The 14,942-nt window shown below is 39.0% G+C and overlaps 1 protein-coding gene across 1 annotated transcript; it reads right to left on the bottom strand.

The window, feature by feature from the left end:
* Positions 1 to 3,170: 3,170 nt before the first annotated feature.
* LOC103711466 (protein PHOX1) lies at positions 3,171 to 11,772 on the bottom strand. The gene is made up of 3 exons (XM_008797603.6): positions 9,168 to 11,772; positions 7,093 to 7,332; positions 3,171 to 3,599 (listed from the first exon to the last, which is right to left on the bottom strand). The coding sequence occupies exons 1-2, from the start codon at positions 11,047 to 11,049 to the stop codon at positions 7,184 to 7,186; spliced, it is 2,031 nt and encodes a 676-aa protein (XP_008795825.2). The 5' UTR covers positions 11,050 to 11,772; the 3' UTR covers positions 3,171 to 3,599; positions 7,093 to 7,183.
* Between the last annotated feature and the right edge of the window lie 3,170 nt (positions 11,773 to 14,942).

Here is a 14,942-nt window from a genome sequence, read left to right as displayed (position 1 = left end):
TAGAGGGCTCAAAAGTGCTTTTCGGCCCTCCAAAAGCTCTTCCAAATAGAGGAAGCTGTTAACAGTAGAGCTTTTGAAAGTAGAACTTTCTAAAGTAGAGCTTTTATAAAAAGTTGTTTACTGTTTGGTAACTATATTTCTAAAGTGTTGTGGTATTTTAACATGTATTTGGTAAACAAACTGAGAAAGTACTTTTGTATGACAAAATAACCATAAAGGACATTGCATAGTATTATACAATAGAGCATAATAAAATATAATATATATTAATATATAAATATATGATATAGTATAATATTATTATAATGTAATATAATATTATTACAATATAGTAATATAACATTGTAACTATAGCATAATAATTTAATATAATATTAAATTATTTAACATAATATATCAATGTATTATGATATATATAATGTAATATAATATTATATTTATAATATAATACAATAATAAAGGTACAAAATATTATAATTATTAGCATACATTAATTTCTCATAATATAACATAATATTAAATTATTTAACATAGCATATTAATGTATTATGATATAATGTAATATAATATTATATTTATAGTATAATACAATAATAGGAAATAAGAATATCTTTTCTTGCATGGAAAGGAGTATGATTTACAGCTAGGGTTCTTTGTTAGGGCTCTAGTAGATTTTTAAGTATATAAAGGAACAAAGTATGTAATTATTATATTTCATTATAGATATTTTAGTTAAAAAAATTGCTTTCCGGTAAAGCTCAAGACAGTTTTTTTGGAACGCTTCAAAATAGGGCTTCTTCCAAAAAGCTATTTTAGCTTTCTGAAAAAACTAAAACAGCTTCTCGAAATTTTTACCAAATATTCTTTTTCATCTATAAGTACTTTGGGAGGGTTAGAAAGTGCTTTTTGGCCCTCCAAAGGCTCTCCCAAACGGGGCCTAAGCATTTGAAAGCAGCTTCAAAAAGGAAAAAAAGAAAAAAGAAATTTCTGGTCCAACTACTAGAGTAAGCTCAAGATGGTAAATTTGATTGATTATATCAAGCTTGCATCCACCCAAATTATTTTGGGAAGTATGCTTTGACCATAGCAGAGATTAACCACAATCCACATTAGAGAGCACGAATCAACCCGATTGTAAGCCTAGCTTATAGTCACTAGGCATTGATACCAGTAACGCCATGAACGGAGCTAAGTAGAGACACGCCAACGTAAAACCGACCCAACCTTAGGAGTCGCGTCAAATCGACATTCAACAAGCTTGAAAGCTTAATTATATTCAGCCTCCAGTTCAAACTTCAGACATAATGTTGTGGTTCAAATTTGGCCCGAGGGTGACCATGCCGAGGCAGTCGAGGGAGCTGCCGGCCAGAGCGGATAAAGGAAGGCCATCTTCCGTGCGCCGGCGTACCTGCACAAAGCCTCACCGGTGGTTTCGGTGAGGGCCCTCCAATGCTCAAGTTAGAGTGGATCTTAGTTAGTCCAAAATTTCTTTAGGCGTTACCTGATGGAGCTATTTATAGTCCCCGTAGAGGTGTCCAGGTAGTGGAGGCATGGCCCGTCCATATCATGGGAGGAAATGGCTTTTAGCTAGATGGCGCATAGCTAGAGCTTGCTTGAGGCGCACGGTGTAGACCATTCTTGTGAACGGTAAGGCGTTGATAGACGTGGTAGGGTATAGCTAGAGCAGCATGGCGTCGTCCTTGGTTGTCGTTGGCCAACAAGCAAAGCAAATCATGGCATGGTGAAGTTGTAATGTACGGCCACACACGTAGGTATGGGTGCGTACGTGGATGTGGTCATGGGCGAGGTCGAGCTCGATGAGAGGTCGCATCATATACTCAGCGAGGTCGGCCTAGTGGGCGTTTAGGTTGGGCTCGCTCGGAGGCCGCGACATATGTTTAGTGAGGTCGGCTTGGCGGGTGCTGAGGTCGGCTTAGCTTCCTCGATTCTGAGGTTTGCTTGGCGGGGTGCCCCGAGCTCGAGAGTCGGGGTACATTGTTGAATAGGGTGCCTCGAACTTGGCCGGAGCGCGTTGTCGAATATCAAGGGCGCCCTGAGCTCGGCCAGGGCGCGTCAGTGAGTATAAAGGCGCCTCAAACTCGGGTTAGGCCGTGTCAGCGAATATAAAGACGCTTCGAGCTCGGCCGGGGTGCATCGGCGAATATAAGGGCAGCCCGAGCTTGGTCGGGGTGCGTCGTCGTATAATCCTGCGGTCGAAGGAGCTTTTTGGCTCGCAGCCGATGCAGCAGGACGCCCCAAACTCGGGCTTGGAACGTCATTATTAGCATAAGAAGGGGTTGCTGCAGGTCGTAGCAGCAGAGAGATCCGGCCAAGGTCGGCTGAGCCTTCGGCGAACTCCGAGATCGGACTGGTTCTTAGCAAGGCCGAGGTCTGGCCTGGTCGGTATTGAAGTCTGCCCGACTGGAGTGGGATGATCCCTTGTCTTGAGCAAGACGATCCATTTTGCCCCCCATCACATACATAAATCGATATTCATGTGGGACCAATGGAGTCGGTCCTCGTCAAGACCATCGTATGCATAAAGATCGTAAAGTTCCTCTTTTACGACGAAAAGCAAAAATGCATCAACATTATAGCCAAGCATGGTTGACACACCTTATCCCAATTCTGCCAGGACTCTCTAAAGATCTTAAGTAATGCAGTAAAAAAAAAAAAAATCCTTCCTCTTTTTTTCTTCAAATTTTTCATTTTCCAGTGGCGAGTAACGATTATGATAGACCTTCCATCATGATCTGATTAGCCCATGCTCAACTGCAAAAGCATGTGGCATTCCTTCACCTTTTCCAGAAGTCTTCACACTTCCTAGATAAGCAATTCTTAAATTGTTTGGCAATGGGCAATCACAAGGTATAGAAGCATTTTATTCAAGTCATTTGGACCATATTTGAACATTATTATGGTCCACATTTCTGGGATGTCTAAAAGCAAAGCAAAAATCTTTTAGATCAATTTGCCAAGTCAAAACCACACCAAGTTATTTTAGACAAGGACCACAAAACATGTCACCAGCAGCAAAACAGGAAGTAGTACCTACTACGACCCAAAATGTAATGACCGTCATAGCACAAATTATCAGTACCAGCAATTAGTCACTTAAAATCTTTGAACTTCAGGCGCATGATAAATACTTGCGATCTACATATCAGATATTTCAAATATAATCAAACTATAAATTTCTTAAGCACCAATTCACTCTGTTCGTATACTCCTACTTTATGTAAAAGATAGTTACAAATAATCACGACACCTTGCTAATAAATATAAAGTACAGAACTCAAACACCACCACCATGCATCATAGTAATGAAGGGGTAAAGAAAAATCCTCAAATCTTGTGCAAACCATCTGAAACTGAAAAATAGGAACTGATAAGCTGCAGTCCGAATCCAAAAGGAAGAAACTTATGCTTCTCTGTATCACCAGCATATAGGAAAATAATCATATGTTGCAGAGGGATTCTCAAACTGAGCCCAATGCAAAGAATGGCTTCTACAAACAGTTCTATAGCTATAAAATCCAACACTCTCTTTTCTATCAGCACGTATAAATCCAACATACCAACCCAGGCAGCAAAAGAATCTGTAGATAGAAATCAGCCATCTCTTGTTAGAGAATTTAGTAAGAATGACTATAATATTCCGAATGAAACAACATCCAATTATCTGCTTAATATACAGAAGTTATTAATACTTTCATATAAAAAAAATATAATAAAAATAATGAGAAGAAAAGCTAAAAGGCTACCACCATCCAAGCCAACTCATGACCAACGTCTTCATGTTCATAGCAAATAACTGAGTGCAGATGCAGACTCCAACTAAGATTCTTGGCATGCCATTTCATGGATTCAGTTGTCAGGCAAGATGGAGTTGTTCAGAGAACATGGTTTGTGTTACAGTGCCTAAGACAAGGTCATCCTAGTGAGTTGTTGCTTGGAATTTATTAGATCAATAAATGAAGTTTGGGTATCTGCAAAGTATGCATATCGTGGCTTCAGGCTTCACTATCTATTTGTTCCGTCTAGTTTGGTCGGTTAGTTCATCTGATTTTCTAGATTTTGCATCTAGTAATACACAGAAGGTGTTTAACCAGAAGTTCCTATGATGGATCTATGTTGAACTGGTCTATGATGACGCCACACATGTTCAACAGCACCATTGAAGCAGAATGCATGCTTGATTTGGTATCAGAGGTAAATTTTGAAGAGGATTAACATCACTCCTATACATTGTTCTGTGCTGTTCTTATAACCTAAAGCTTCAATTCCAGATGGAACAGTGGCTCTGTCTTAAACAGCACTCTTGAAGCAATTCAAAGCTGTCAATGGAGACATATACCCACCCCAAGTCAAGAACCTTAGACTGTTGTGCATGTAATATCCTGCCAAGAGCCAAGATCCCATGCAAGAGACATAAATTGGACCAATGAATGCCCCAACACTACTGCATCATGTAAATCAAAGCATGTGTGGACCTCTATGCTATGTGTTAAATATGGACAGAGAAGGTAAGATCTTTAGGATTATAAATGAATGACGCACAGAGCTTTTAAAACAAGGTTGATTAAGTTGTCTGATGTTCTAAATAAAATTATGAAAACAAAAATATCCTTTAAGCAGAGGATAGGCATTTGCAATACCATTGAGAGAAACCAGGCAGCATTGCAAGACTGCAACCACTTTGATGTTAAGGCCTTCTGACTCATACAATGAACTTAAGGATGATGGCGGAAAAAAGTTCAGAACAACAAATCATTGAGCAGTTTGGCCCAGGAAGGTTAATCATCGAAGTTTTATGAGACAATCACCAAAATATCAACAAATTTTAACAGTACAAACTTGTTTCTCCCAACTATAAGAAAGCACATGAGAGTACTAAGAAAGGTAATTTGTCTGGCATTGGAATTAGAAGGGCTTCCCAAAAAAATATATTGACAGAGTCAAAAGCATGCATGATATCAAAGACAGAAATCACAACTAGTTACAGAAGAATTAATTGAAGATTAGGTCTACTACACAACTAGTTACACAGACAATGCCAGTTAAGATTATTTAGATCTTCACTTGCGCAAGCATGGAGTATAGTGGAGCCAACTTCGTCCATGTCTTTTTTTTCTCCCGAAGATTACCCAGGCCCTGTCGGCCAATGCTATCAACTTCATGTTAGTGCCACATTTTTATATTGAAAAAACATGCCAAGAATGCTATGTTTACAGGCTACATCAAGATAAGCTACACAGTGGAGGCATTTTTTACTCGTTGAATTTATAAATAGTGAAGTCCACCTTTCAGTCTTGACTAATGCAGATAGAGGGAGGGCACAAGACTCACTGCGCATGTGTACCATGCCTGTACATGCACGCACGCACACACATCTGTGCCAAGGTTCTCACCCCAGTCAAGCTCTTGGCTGATTTGTAGCTTATCAGCACTTACCCAAAGTGTGATATAGAAAATCTTGGCGCTTATCATCCCAGCCAATATAAACAGGAACATTCCAAGATATCAACCGCCATTGTATTCGAGATATCAGGCAATATTTTTCCGATCATATTTCTTTACTTACTGAAACAATTTTTTAATATTAATAAATTGTCAAAATCAATGCCCAAAAATTGGTTCTAATCTCAGATTTACCATAACAGCCAAGATTTCAATATATAGGTTCTAAAATATCGACCAAGATCTCAGCAAAATTCAGATCTTCCAAATTTTTTCCCACCACCTGTCTCGGCTAGATAAATAGACTGAATCTCATACCCTAAAAATCTCGACCTGTGCATCTCCTCCCCGTCTCCAGGTCACAAAATCCGATGTACTGAAAGTTAAGCTACTATTTCCTATTTTAACAACTTGAAAGAATTCATATTAAATTTTTCAAACAATATCGCACGTCCAATATCTTAATTGATTCATGTCACTCGACAGAAACAATTTTATATTCTTAACTTTCTAATAAAAAATTATTTGAACAAAAGAAGTTATTATCATGTTTTGTTTTAGTTTTGAATCATTAAAACAAGTAGTAGGAACAAGCCACTTGACCAGAATAAGGAACATGAATTGTTAGTTCACAGAATTTCTCTTTTAAATGAAGGCCAGTTGGTGATGCTGCGATGTATGAAGTGTCACAAAACACTCTTGGTGCTTGCTCTGCCCACGACATGTGCATGCATGCACAGGCGGTGTACATGTTGTGCCAAAACCAGAATGACTAACCAGCAAACCTCTCTATTTGGGGTTTAAACCTATGACCTCATAGCTTCACAAACTTAAGTTCTTATTAAGAAGCTAATGCATATTGATATAGAAAAGCTCCTAAAAGTTAACAAAGTTATTTCTTTAAGGGTATCAATATGTGGTTTTCACAAAGGAATTTTCATGGTCTGAGCTTTCTTTCTTGGAAGTGGCCATCAACCTTCAACCTTTTTCCAACCATATTTTTAATTTGCTACAAGTTGTAGCCATGGATAAGATTTAGTAAGAAAGGACAAGGGGCCGCACACAGTGACAGCAAGTATGGCCTCGATAAGAATGCCTATAGACCAAGGAATACATAAACCAATAGTACCTGAGACCAAATCCATGGGATAAGGCTTGATTGTAATTTTATGATATTTATGGTTATGTTTTTACTTAGTATAAGGCACAAGTTTCCTCTATAGGCAACGGCTATGCAATATTACAATTTTTCAGGTAAGTAAGGCAATTACGCCAGCTATCATATGCTTGAAACATCTGCACCAGACACATGACATATGGACAATAACACAAGGTTGGGCATCAAGAGTCCAGAAAACAGTGTGAAATGCAAAACTGATGCAGATTTGCAAGTAAAATTTTCCAGATAATGATTATCTGTGCACAAATTACTAGTAGTTAAGTCCCTCAATTGGAATATTACTTCAGCGGTAAATCACATCTACAATGATAAGGCTGAGAGCATTAACTCATAATAAATAAAGAGTTTTTAATCTTAGGGGTATAGCAAAAGAAGGAACATAAGCAATCAGCATAACATTTCAGCAATTAGAGCAAAGTAACACAATTAGCTTAGTGAAAAAAAAAACGGACCTCAGATAACATAATACCAAAACCAGAGTAGCTGGTCTCCTCAGTGCTCACTGATTATGATTCCCTGCTGCCTCTAGAGACTTTAAATAAATCATACATGCTCCAGTGCATGATGCAGTTTGGGGACTCTCCGCCGAAATAATGGCTCAAGCCGAAAAGATGAAACACCCGTCATCCACCTTTTAGCATCATACATTTCATTCCATGCCTGAACTATCTCATCAATCTTAAAGCCCAACCCTGCAATTAAAGAATATCTATTAGAAATCTGGAAAGCAATGCCACGGGCAGCCACCTAGAAACCTAATTGGTATCTGAAAAACTGAGGATCGTCTCCAGGTTTCAATTACTATTTAATCTGGTGTTACTTGATCTTTTAAAAGGCAGTGTGGTATGTGGGCAGTCAAGGGACCACATAGTGCATATGCACCATGCAGAATGCATATGTGGATGCATATATAGTTAATACTATAAATATTTAAAAATAAAAAATGCATTATATATAATGATGACAGCAATTTTTTTTACAAATCATAGCAATATTAATAATAATTTCTAGCAATTAGTAAGGCTAGAAATGGGCTCGGGCCAGTCTGAAATCCATCAGGCTGGGCTGACTTCGGGCCGGGCTTCAGGCAAGGTCCGAAAGAGTCCATATCGGGTTTGGACTTAAATGTAGAGCCCATTTGTTTTTCGGGCGGGCTCAGGTATGTCATTGGCCTGGCCCGAGCCCGAACAAGGCCCGAAATAGCCCAAATTCAGGCCTGAATCAATTTGTTTTTGTATGTTATTATTTAGAGAGAATAATGAGGAAGTAAATGATACATTAAAACAGGTTTAGCTGAGAATAATGTATCATGTATTATTTACTTGTGTTATAGAAGAGAGCCTATTTTTTAACTAGCTCATTTACTTATGAAGCAATATTATGAAATATTAAACTTTAATCGAGTTCGGGCCGACCTATTTTTGGCCTAGACAAGTAATTCGGGCAAGCCCAAATAGGTAATTTAGGCCGGGCTTGAGCCTAGACTCGGGCCTAGATCATCCAAAAAATTTCGGGGCGAAGCCCGAAATAAATTCGGGCTGGGTTCGGGTAGGGGCCCGGCCCAGCTCAGCCCACTTCCAGCACCAGCAATTAGTGCTTACTACTTAGTAGCCGATCCTTATCAGCAATAGTTATAGCATAATTAACAAAAGTACATTGTTAAACATACAAGCATCTGGCCTGCTTGAAACACATCTAGCCGAATAATCTGATTGAACTTGCCTAATTCTCATGGGCTTGCATAAAAGTGGACACATATATGACCACACAATACTAGAAGGGTCACATTTGAGGTAACACAATGATAAGTATGCTGCATATGCAGCAAGTCCATTCATAAAACATACTTACATACAGCCTTTTTGGCCCATATGTGGCCCAACTGCATATAGTAGCCACATATAGGGTATGCAGTGAATTTAGGGGACTGCATATGCACACACAGCTGCATATGTGGCCTTATGCATAAATAATGGTATTACTATCAGTCTTTGCATTATCATTAGTTGCAGAACATCAGCATCAACAATGGCACATACTTGTATTAGTACAGGAATGACACGGTACCTCTATAACTTAAAAAAATCAACAATCTTGTTAGCACCAAGCACTATCTAGTGTTTGCCATTAGTACTAGGACAATTATACAAAAACTAATTTGTCCTATTGCTACAGTGTTTATACCAATACTAAACAAAATATGGCTGCTATTATCAAAAATATGCACTGTATTAGTGGCAGCATGGTATATGTAATTATGCATACATACCTATGAGTATATGCATGCATACTGAAACATGAGAATTGTATTTTAAAATTCATCCTGCCCTCAGACTTTTAAGGCACCAATAGTTTACAAAGTGGAAGCCTAGAACACACAAGGGGCTCACCACTTTTGACTAATGACTACCAAGTACTATGAAAAGACAACATGGCCTTTCATAGTCATACCACTAATGCTTCCTTTTCTTCCTACATCAAAAAAAAAAAAGAAGATTGAAAATCATTTGACAAAGAAATCATTTACCTTCTTGGGTAGTTTTGTTGGCACAATGGTTTTTAATCATAACTGCAATGTCTGTTGGAGAAGCTCCTGCAAGTTTGAATTTTTCTACAGCCGCCATCAGACACTCTTCCCAAATTGGGAAACCTAATTTGAATTCCACAATAGAGCGCTCATAAAGCAAAGTACCCCACAAAATGTTTATCTGGGACCTCATGTTAGAAGCCTGCTCCGCAGCTTCATCATTGGAGACATCCTTGAAATATCCATCCAAGCCCATCTTTTGCAACAGAGTTTTTTCCTTGCTAGGCATAGATAGTTCTTTTAAACGCTGCTCTTCCATCTCCTCCCACATCTCCGTGCCCCTTTCCATATTATCCTCAGCATTGTTGAAGAGCTCTAAAACATCTGCTGAAGGCCAGGTCTCTAAATCTACCTTGCTTCCAATTGCATGGTACCAAGAAAGCTTTGCTTGCTCAAATTGTTGCTGCCCAAGTGCAAGAAGGGCTTCATAGAAGTCTGGTTTGATTTTCAAAGCTTCTTCATACCTCTTTCCTGCTTTAACATATTCTGCCTGAGCCCATTCATATGCAGCTTTGGCTTGTGCAAGTATTGATTCCTTGGAAGCATTTTCTGACAGGAACAACCTCTTCCTTGCACGAGACATGTGAACATTGCCCCAATTAAACAAGGCCAGGGCTGCCATCTCCTGAAACTTTTCCTCAGCAAGTTCGAAGATTTCTTGAGCTTCTTCACTTGTGACAGTATCTTCCATTGCCTCGGAATACAACTTCATCCCAAGCTCATGAAGATCCAGATATGAATCAGAGTCAAAACCCACATGGTTCCTGAATAGCCGAGCAAATTGCACAATCCAGTCATCAATACAAGTTGAAGAGCTCTTGTCCTCGTCATACCTGGTGCTTCCATTTTCAGAAATGCTGTTATTATTTCTATCTAGCTTTTGCAACACAGAACCATTTTTGGCCTCCTCAAGCAATGGCTCTTGTTCAGGATTAACTTCAGTGATGTACAGCCTGATTGATCCCTGTGGGTCTGCAGATTCTTCAGCCCACTTTAGCTCTTCTGATGCAGTAATAGTCACCAAGTCACCTTCTTTGTCCTTGTATTTAACTAAAACTGCCTTTGGTCCTGGAAACTTGTTTCGAACAATCTCCCTCAACTGCAACATGCTACAATTTGCTGGTATCTTAGCCATTCTTATGTCCTCCCCAAGCACTAACTTCACAACCTTCATTGGTTCTTCCTTCACATCACTATGCTTCTCCTTCATCACCACCTTGTCCGCAGCTTTGTGGCTCTTCTTCTTCTTCGACTTCTCTTTCAATGGTACAACTTCTGGAGGTAATATAATTGTCTTATCATCCAACTTGATGCCTTTTTTCTCCATTGTCTTTTTAACCCGTTCAGAAATTTCCAATGCTGTGAGGTTGTTCGGCTCCAGACTCAAAACCACATCAACATCTCTACAGGCCCACTCCAATCTATTCAACGCTTCAAAACATCTCGCCCTCTTCAAAAATGCTTTGGTATACTTGGGTGAGACCTCAAGAGCCAGATTACATTCGTTGATAGCTCGGTGGTACTCTGCAGGGCTTATCTGCATGTAACAAGCAGCTATATTGCTACGGAGGTATGCAACATCTACGTGGCTCTTGGGAAGCAGCTTAATGGCTTTTTCATACTTAAGTATGGCCCCCTCATAGTCCCTCCTTTGGAATAGTTTGTTGCCCTCCTCTTTCATATCCTGAGCCATGTCGATGAACACGGTCGTGTCCTCATCAAAAACCTTTGGGCTGTGCTCAGAAGACCGGCTGTGTTTTGAGTTTGTGTCACTAGCTTTGCTTCCTGATTGCTTCTTCTTCTTTCCTGCAGGCTTACCCATTTCTAATTCACAAGTAAAATCAAAACCCTAGCTTAAGCTCAAACGAAAAACCTTCTTTTTTTTTTCTTTTTCTTTTTTGTATGTTTCCACCACTATCGATTGATCGACCACACAAAGTTTCGATACAACAGTTCTGTAAAATAAGATTAGAGAGGGTTCTGCGGTATAATTCCTAATAATACAGCATCAGCAAGCCAAACAACTTTTTCCCCAAGACTCCACCGAAAAGAAAAAAGCAATCTTCTGAACACAGCCAAATGGGACCTGATGGGGATGACGGGTTTTCCCTTAATCGCCCAAACTGAGATAGAAAAAACCCTAATCCCGCATCAAGGATCCCTCCTTTTCTTGCTAGGCCACCAAAACCGCCTCAAAAGATCCGTCAACAGAAACGAATAGACCAAATCAAGAGAGGGGTTTTCCCAAATCTCCCTCCCCGACCAATCAAAACCAAACCTTGCACCCGAAAACCCACTATTTCGGACAGAAATCAATCGAAACAGCCAAGAGAAGAAAACTTATCTGAATCACGAGTCCTCCTCAGATCGCCCGATTGAGAAATCTCGCTCCACCCCCCCAGAACCTTGAGAAGATGAGAAATTCCTCCTTAAACTTAATCAGGGAGGAGGGTTCTCTTCCCCTTCCTCGATGGAAACAGCTCCAGCTGCAGATAGCCTTCCAATTCCGGAGGAAACCAAATCGATGCCGTCAAGAAGTTCCCAAAACGTGCCTTCGCCCCAGCTTTCCCTATCTAGCGACAGTCGTCTAGGCCTCTGGATCCAACCCAAGGCGACCGCACGCAATCCAACCGTTTGCTTCCGCGCAAAGTTCCCTTTTTTTATCAAGAGATTCGGTAATCTGGACGGCAACGGGAGGCGCACAGGCGAGCCGCAGCCGTCCACTCCGGTGCATCGTCTTCGCTGGCGCGTGGGGCCAAAAGGAAGGCCGTTTCCTTTTCGCACAGGCTCCAAGATTTCCGCGGCGGGGCAAATACAACACCCCAACTGCCCGAAGTTTCAAGCTATGGATGAGTAAAGGCAGAGCGATACGGGCTTCACCGTCCCTTTCATTATTTTCCATTCACCTTCCCACCTTTGACCGGTTGGAGGGAATTTATGCCGGAGAACCATTTGGGCAGCTTCCACGCACCGTCCCGAAAGCCTTCTATATATGCCCATCCACCTGCCTTTTTTTTTTTTTCTTCTTCTTCTTTTTACGCAACTCCTAATGGATGTATTTTTCTTCGTCTCTTTGATATATAAAAAAAATAATTATATAAATATTTTTTTAAATATCAAATTTTGCATGTACCTTCTCTTTAAATTAATATTTATATATATATTTTCGTAAATGCTATTCTATTCTTTTTATTTTTATTTTTACATATGTACCTACGTCATAAAAAAATTAACCGTTTTCAAATAAAAATGACTAAACTATTCTTAATGAATATATGTGCAAAAAAAATATTTGCAAAGCGGTTACGGTAGTAAAAAAATAATTTTAAAATTTAATTTAATTTTTAATTAAAATAAATATAATTTTTATTAATGATGTTAGAAGAATTATTATATTAGATATATTTGTATAAAATAGTATTTTATGACAACATAAAAATAAATATAAATTTTAAAAAAATATTTATGGAAAAAAAATTATAAAAAAAATGAAACCTTATTTTGTTTGCATGGCAACTCTAAACTTCGGCAAGGACAAAAGGGATGACGACATGAGACAATTTCCCGTGAGGATGACAAGGGCGTGAAACAAACGTAGCTAGGAGACGATGGCATACTTTTCAACGGTCATCTGGTCATACTCATAGATGTCTAGAGACAAAAATAAAAGTGGCTAGCTTTGTTTTATTATTCAATAACAAAAAGAGCCAGTCCGTCAATTGGAAGGCGCTTTTACGGGACTTTGATAGTTTTTTTAATTAAACAGAAGACTTTCGTAGTTGTATCAAATGATCTGGAAAACTCCAACGGGAATGGATCCAAGATACCTATCTGGTCTTCTCTCGATAAATATAAACCTATCAGGTCATGTAGATTATCTTCCCTTTTCTTAACCTAAGAACTCCCTTGTCTTAAAGTTCCAGGGAAATAAGGATTACAATAATTCCTCTAAACAAAAAGAAAATTAAAATGAAATCTCAAGAGAGAATGTAAGTTGAACTTGCACACCATGGTCCATAACCAAGGTTAACGCAAGCTAAATAACTTCTTTTCTTGCATTGATCAATATAATTGAATTCTAAAACAACCCATCTACTAATGAGAAGATGGAGTTGATTGAGATAAAGGTTTATCCCCCGTGACAAATGAAGAGAACATGGAGTTAAGCATTGGAAGGGTCTCACTCTAGTCAAGTCCAAAGCATGGAGTCAGCGTGATGCTGGTAGAATACTCCAACTTTGATCATGGTCTCCTGCTTTGGACTTGACTAGAGTTTCCAACAGTACCTAACCCAACCTCAATTTGCAAACTAACCTTTGGTCGATACCAATACTTTCTTTCAAACAAAAAGAAAATGAAGGAAAGAATGGCTGTGCTTGAATACAAAAAATGTGGTTCAATCCATATGGCATTAATTAATATCGTTTTCATCTCTTTATGTAAATGAAGGAAAGATTCTCCGGAGGCAAGCTATGATTGCCACCTTATGTTCTTGTCTGCAAAATAAACATTTATTCGTTCCATCCTCTCCCCAAACATAAAAAAAAGACTCAAACCTGACCTTGTTCCATAGTATACCCTTCAAAAAGGTTGTGGATTATTCGTTCTCATTGACATAATAATGTACTAATTTCTGCATGATTGATTATATGTTTGCATGCTACTCAATGATCGTGATCACTAATTATTGATAAATACTTTTTAAAGTATTTATGATTTACCAAAAAAGAAATCCATGTGATGATTATATACATACATTGTTATTTTTACATCTTGAGTAGTGAACATATTGCAATTGGCAATAATGTTCAGCGAATAGCGGGAAATTGTTCTAAGATGTTCACTCCAAGCTTGAAGGCCAACATAATTTTGTAATCTGGATTTTACTGGCTTGAAGAGATCTAGTTCATTTCAAATTGTGAAATATCATTCCAATTTAGTGGGGCCAATGGACAATTAATGTGTTGATGTTGTCATATATTCTAAGACTTACTGGATTATTAAAATTATTTGATTGATATAAAGGGCTAAGTTCAACTTGTATGAACTCTCAAAATCTAAGGTCCATGTTCTTTTGAAAATGTCAAGGGGTTTTTTCAGTCTATCTGGTTGGATTGAAATCCAGGTCCATACTCAACAATATGTAAGGAATCATAGGCTTGGGTTCAAATAGCACAATGAGATTCAAATATGGCCACAACCCACAACGAATTTGGAAAAAAAAAAAACTTGCCACCATATAGTAAAGTAAGGTTCTCTAGATTGGTATGGAAGGTTGCATATCCGTATATATTGTATCGAGCCAACGTGAACTGAAGATAATAATCTAGAATCTATAGAATAGGAGGGGAGAGAAGGAGGAAATTGTAACCGTAACCTTGGAATGAGGGGAACTGGGGATGGGTAGAAAAGATGAAGGTGAGAAAGAGGGAGAGGGAGAGGGAGAGGGGCGAGAGGGACAAAGAGAGGTATACTCGGCATTGGCATCAATCGAAGGCATTTCAGTTGGCACCAATATTGATCAATGGTGGTGGCACTAATGTCGGGTATTGGTGGAGCCTCCGACAACTGCATAGTGGGGTTTCAAAGATCTAATCATGGTGGAAGGAAGGGGAGAGGAAATGCGTCGCGGCGTGGGGGGCTCAGAGGGTTTTAAAGACCATACCAATCTACCGAACCGTGTCGGTTCTTGGCATGTTCAGTTCGGTATAGCTT

This window comes from Phoenix dactylifera, chromosome 2 (genome assembly GCF_051530095.1).
Source record: "Phoenix dactylifera cultivar Ajwa chromosome 2, Ajwa_hap1_PhDact_Kaust_v1.1, whole genome shotgun sequence".
NCBI lineage: Eukaryota > Viridiplantae > Streptophyta > Magnoliopsida > Arecales > Arecaceae > Phoenix > Phoenix dactylifera.
The sequence above is the reverse complement of the archived record's forward strand: the minus strand, read 5'-3'. Positions and strand labels throughout refer to the sequence as shown.